Source organism: Rhamphochromis sp. 'chilingali' (assembly GCF_963969265.1).
Source record: "Rhamphochromis sp. 'chilingali' genome assembly, chromosome: 8".
Taxonomy (NCBI): domain Eukaryota; kingdom Metazoa; phylum Chordata; class Actinopteri; order Cichliformes; family Cichlidae; genus Rhamphochromis; species Rhamphochromis sp. 'chilingali'.
Genome location: NC_137935.1, coordinates 34,405,623 through 34,411,622, shown reverse-complemented (window position 1 = coordinate 34,411,622; position 6,000 = coordinate 34,405,623). Strand labels below are relative to the sequence as shown.

At 41.7% G+C, this 6,000-nt stretch overlaps 1 protein-coding gene across 1 annotated transcript in view; it reads right to left on the bottom strand.

Moving 5' to 3' along the window:
• Positions 1-409: 409 nt before the first annotated feature.
• LOC308401152 (solute carrier family 12 member 9) overlaps positions 410-6,000 on the bottom strand; it is an 84,844-nt gene continuing 79,253 nt past the window's right edge. The window contains exons 12-13 of the mRNA XM_080889254.1: positions 4,925-5,071; positions 410-4,122 (exon numbers count right to left, since the gene is read on the bottom strand). Coding sequence (XP_080745380.1) covers positions 3,167-4,122; positions 4,925-5,071 — 1,103 coding nt within the window. The 3' untranslated portion in view covers positions 410-3,166. The remainder of the gene's footprint in view (positions 4,123-4,924; positions 5,072-6,000) is intronic.

Below are 6,000 nucleotides of genomic sequence, written 5' to 3'. Positions count from 1 at the left end.
GTGTATACAGTAATATTTCATTCGCAGCACATTTCTGTATCTCACTGATGGTTGCTTTTGGCTTTTTTTTGGCATCATTTACATTTTTTTTCATGCCAAAATTCAAAAAATGTGTTCATATTTGTGAAAATGTTTTAACCATTTGTTTTCAAGATGCAGTGCATGTACAGGCCATCCTTTTCTTGCTGCCTGTTTCCTAATGTGATAATAATAATTTAAAGGAGACGAATTCTGGAGTCTAAAACACAACATATGCTATCCATTCAGGCAGCTCATTCCCAAACATAGTTAGTTGTCAGTTTTTCTTTTAATGAGCAAAATTTCTGACTTGCTAGTCTATATTTTCTTCTTTCATTAAATCATGTGTATGGAGAATGAAAGTAAGCAGTGATAGATTCAAGTGATAGATACTTTATTAATTATAAAGAGAATTTAGGCATTCAGTAGCTTGTTAAACACAGTGCATCACACAGGAGATAAACAGCAAATAGACTGGCTCTTATACAGTGCTTTTCTGCTCTATTTGAGCACTCGGAGCACTTATACAAAATGCCTCATTCACCTATTCACACAAGCACTTTCTAAGCCCAAGTGCTCTGTATCTAACATTCACACTCTGATGAATGCATCAGACTTGAGGTTCACATTTTTCTTGCACAAATATGTTGGCTGGCACGCAGATTGGAGCAGCCAGGAAGGAAACCACAAACTTTCTGATTAGCAGATGACCTGCTCAACCTCTTGACCTACAGCCACCCCAAAAATCGTCCTGATGTCTGATTCAAGCAAGCGTTCTTCTAACTGGGTCTTTCTCATGAACAGGTTTGTACAGCTGGGTGGAGCTTCTGTGCTTAAGGCTAGAGGAGTGTGCTTGAGATGACCATATTAGGAATATCCTCTCTTATCAACAGTCAGAAACTGTCTGAGCTTTTGGCTCTCAGGGATTATTTGTACATGGGATGATTTCATTGTAAAACTAATAGTATATTTACGACAAAAAGAAAGGGAAAATCTAATCAAACTGCTTGTCAACTGTAAATTGTAAGAGCATACGCCTTTGTATTTTTGATTCATGTTGGATTATATATCAGTTTGTTTGATTCATACTGATTGGGATTTGTTTCGATCTACTTACAAATTGCATTTTTCTTAAGACTTAAGACATGCCATTAATGGTGCAACCAATAAACAAGCACGTCAGAAAACTAAGTTGCGATCTTTTTTTCTCTGCACATACGCAGACCCAATCCTCTCAGAGCTCACGTCTTTCCCTCAGTGATAAATGTCAGCCTCCCTCCTCCTGAACAGATATCGATGGTTATTTGGGCTTATTTCTCCAATCTGTTGTTCACCTCAGAACGGAGATGGAATCCATTTCTGCCTGGTTGGCAGCGAGGGTGACTGTAGGACAAAGTAATTTGGCTGGCTGGCACCCTCTAGAATCTCTCTGTCTGAGCTGCTGAGCTATCTCAGCCCTATTTCCAAAGTTTACCTCACACAAACAAGCGCTCACAAAAACCCCTCAGATCTCTTCTCAAAGACGCATAAACTGGTCTAAGGCTGAAGGAAACAAAGTGCAGACATTTGGAGAAGTAGTTAAGTTTGATCTGGCTTTTGCAAACAATCTGAGCAGGTATAACAAAACAAAAAGGACATATAATACAAACATTTTATTATTTATCTGCCATTTCAATTTAAAAGTATATATCAAACTCTAAACATTTCATTCTTTCAATAAAGCATGTGATTTATTTTTTTTGCAGGACAAAGAAGAACTCTATAATCAGTTGCTTGTTGGGGGCTGTAGTGTCCAAAAGGGAACCCAGCTGTAGCAACAGAGTGGACCCAGTGGGTCGAGAAATAAAAATATGTGTCATTCCAAAAACTGCAAAAAAAAACCCCCAACAAACATTTCAAGCCATGTCCAAAACCAAGCACCAACCTCTCTTCAAGTACCACACAGGCATGTTGGAGTCAGGGTGAAAAAGAGTTTCAAGTGTAAGTTGAATTGAATTAATTTATTTTACATGAAATATTTATGGACCCCTAGCCTTCAGATTTTTACAGAAAAGAGAGGGATTTTCCAAAGAATGGAAATCCAATTTGCCACAGAATCCTGGGTCACACAGGGATGACACACTATGTATATTGGTAATCTAGCAGTTACAAATATCCCATAAATTTGTCCATACAGTTTAGCAAAAGCTACATAGACTCACTAAAGAAATGGTTTAGGTAAAAGGCAAAGAAGTTACTTCAATTAAGCCTGGCCAACAACGCCGTACCAAAAATGACATATCAATAAAACATAGATAATCACAGTAACGATTTGCATTGTAAGCATGTTAAATTAATGTTGGAAGGCTGCTATTTGGCAGTGGAGGGACAAAAGTGTATTTGGATAAAAGGTGGAGTGTGTTTCTCAGATCCCACACGCAAGATGTTTGGAATTAAACCTTAAAGGCATCAAGCACCATTGTTATTGTTCGGGTGTTTCATTTGTAAAGGCAAAAAATGCAGATTTCACGAGTCAAGGTCTAACAGTCCAACTCCAGCTCCCTAACTAGCAAGGCACTTTTTGATCTGGAAGTAAAGTAAAAAACTAAAATAGAATGATTATTGTAAGAAAACAGGGAAGGAAGCTCTAGGAGAGGGGAAATTTAAAACTAGCTGAGCCTGCTGCGAGCGATTTAGCTCATTAATGTAACACTGGTGAAAAGTGAGAACAATTGTGCCATTTGACTGTGGTTTTTTGATTGACTGGCTCTACTTTTTCAACATTCACCTCCTGCTTTTCCCCTGAAAACATTATTTTGGTAAATCCAATCATCATCTGATTGTACTCATCTTATATTGAAATGAGGTCCATAAATGGAATATGATGGTGCCTTCAGGGGCTTGATTGGAATACTAGAATTTTTACTGGAGTGCACATATAAAATAAAGAAATGGTAAATATGTAGACAGTCAAGTTGAAACTGACGACTTTGTTCTGTGTCAGTGTAAAATGTGCAAGGGAGTGCAGACGGTCTCTGTGAGTGACGAGGTGTTTTGTTGAACTACTGTTGGGTGGACAGGTCAGACAAAGGCAGCTCTGAGGTCCACACACCTTCAGTGAATTCAAGAAAACTCTGTGTGTGAAGCACACTTCATCGAGCGTGCCGTTTCAAAGGTCGGTGGTGATGACTGGTGTTACGCCGTGGATGAGCAGCGTAGGGCCAAGGTCCTGAGTCAGCAGCTCCAGCTGGCGCAGGTAAGCAGTATAGCGGCGGGTGTCAGCTGGGGGGCGTGGCAAGTACAAGAAACGCACAGCGGGTTGGGGCCGGGACTGATCCAGGATCAGCTTCTTGACAGCTGAAAGGTAGTCATCTGACACACGTGTGGCGTTGCTTGGGAAGCTGTTGACGTAATCTTCTTCGTTCTCCTCATCCTCCTCCTCCTCAGGTTGCAGCTTCTTCTCTTCCGTAGTAGCATCCAGCTGTTTCTTCCCCCAGTTGCCTTGACGCTGCCAGTGTAGTGCCACCTGCTGATCCCAAGGCACGGGGTGGATCTGAGCCTTAATTCTCAACTCCTTAAGCAGCTGGCTGAGCTTCTCCTCCGGGCCCCTCACACTTCGGCCCTCCTCAACACACAGGAAGAGACGCAGTGTAGCTTTGCGCCAGTCCCGCACCATGTTAAGGATACATGCCAGCTGCAGCAGGAATAGAGAGCAGGTATCCACATAGCTACAGCTGTCTGGGCGTAGGAGGTTGACTGGCCAGACATCCACATACACAGCTCTCTTCCCGGGAGTGCAGGAGGGAGGTGAGAGAACCTGGGCTCTGTCAAAGTTGTTGAAGTATCGAGCTAGTACCACGTTCTTGAGCATCTTCATGGCATCAGCAATGATAGCTACATACTCCTGGGACCCTAGAACCTTTCCGTCTCCAAATTCACCATAGTCCAGTCTGTTACTAGAGCCCCGCAGGGATACAAAGTGGAAGAGAGGAGGTTGCTCTGGCTCGTGAGAAGGACCTGAGGGATCTGTGGACTGAGTGCTCGACATTGATGGATCAATCAGTTTGTCTTTTGGAAGACAGTCATCATAGAAACCCAGGACAAGGGTGTTAGGACGCATCCCACCTGGGAAGAGGAAAGGCAAAAATTATTTCTTTTATTACCATCATTCATTTCCTATAATGTTGAGAGTGGAAGACTTAGAATGATTCACAATATGTCCGTTACATGGCCTGGACTGAAAGTGAGCAAAAGAGCAACCGATGGCTAAAGAAAATTTTTAAAAGACCTTATGAAAGCCTGGAGAACTATTACTTAAGACAACTTGAACAAAATAACAAGAAAATCTGGCTCCTTGGAAGCAAAATATATAGAACTAGTGAGTAACTCAAGACTTTTGCGCAGTACTGTATGTTTTGTGGCTCTGTAAAGACCTTTTTGATCAAATGTGACTCTTTTGATATGCTGCCAGTCCTTGCCCTTGGGGCGGGATTAGGGTTATGGTGCATTTCAGGCATGTTAAATAAACACATTTACATAGAAACTACAAGAAGTTAAAATCAAGTGCATTTTGGGCACATAGATAAAAAGTGCAAATAGCAGTTTGGATATCGCAGCTCAATAACCGACACAGCATATCATCTTAGAGTGTTAACGTGTCTGCTTCTGGATGTTTGGGCAGTTTAGTTCAATACTTGAAACTTTGAGTAAACATAGTAACCAAACCACTGGTTGAAGAGCAGGTACTATTTTTTGACAGTCTAAATAATAATATAATATAATGTAAATGTAAAAACATTCATTAGGCATTGGCTTTAATCAAAATGTAAGTACGTGGAAGGAACAAAAATCATATTAGTATATTGATACTTGCCTTTGAATTTAATAACAAATAAGGACAATGTGCGTTATTAATAGGGGTACTGACCAAGTCCTGAAATGAAGAGGAGATGTTGGACACCATGACGTACAGAATCAGCTAAGGTCAGGTTGACAAAGGCTTTGATATTTAGATGGTCCACCAGGGACAACCAGGACTCATATTGGGCCTGCAGAGGGTCAGACGGCAAAGTGTCTGGAAAAAAAAACATAAAGTTGAATTGCACTAGAAATACATCTGACAGTTGAACAGAAGTGTGCTAAGATTCAGAGAATGAGAAGGAAATGGACCCAGAAGCAGGAAAGCCAAAAAGTAAAAGGAGGGAGTGGAGAAGTGAGTTGACAGAGCTGGAATTAGAGGCAGAGCGTGAGTGAGATGCAAGAGAGCATGCTGAGATATGGAGGAGAGGGAAGAAACAGAAAGATGCAAGCGTAAATGACAGTGTAGACAGACTTGGATAAAGAATGAAAGATACAGGGAAGCACAAACAGGCGAGCAGGTGATCAGTCATCCCAAAAAAAAGCATCAGCATGTATGTAGAGGGCCATCCAGAGGCCACGTCTACAGGCGTCCTGTGGTTGTTTGAACTGTGCTAGAAGCTGCCATGTATTCCATTCAGCTTTAAGGCAAACAGCTGCTGCACAATTGTAAGCATAAATGGGTAGACTCAAAATAGATTAGCAGGGCAATGTGCAAATCCTCAACAACAAACTCCACTTCAGTGTAATTATGTGAATGAATAGCTCGCTCATATTTCTCAAGACCAAGTGGCTCGTCAAGTGAGAGAAGGGCCCTTCAGCGGCTAATGAACATATCATTTTTTTCCACTGTGAAACACAAAGGATTTGGACTGGGAGCACTCCATTCATGGCCAGTCCCGGTCTGCCATCATCTCCCCCACCCCTTTACACCCCACGGAAGACAAAGAAAAAGACAATCAATGACCTTGCCCCTTGAAAATCTGCAAGTGTGTAGAAAGGAGGTGCCTCCAGAGCTTTGTGCGTGCGATTACTTCCCTCGACAGCAGCAGATGAGGCGATGTCAAAGAGAACGGGTTAGCATTCTGAAGAGGTCCATTAAACAATGAACCGCTCAGTCTGGAACTTTGGACTGCATTGCCAACA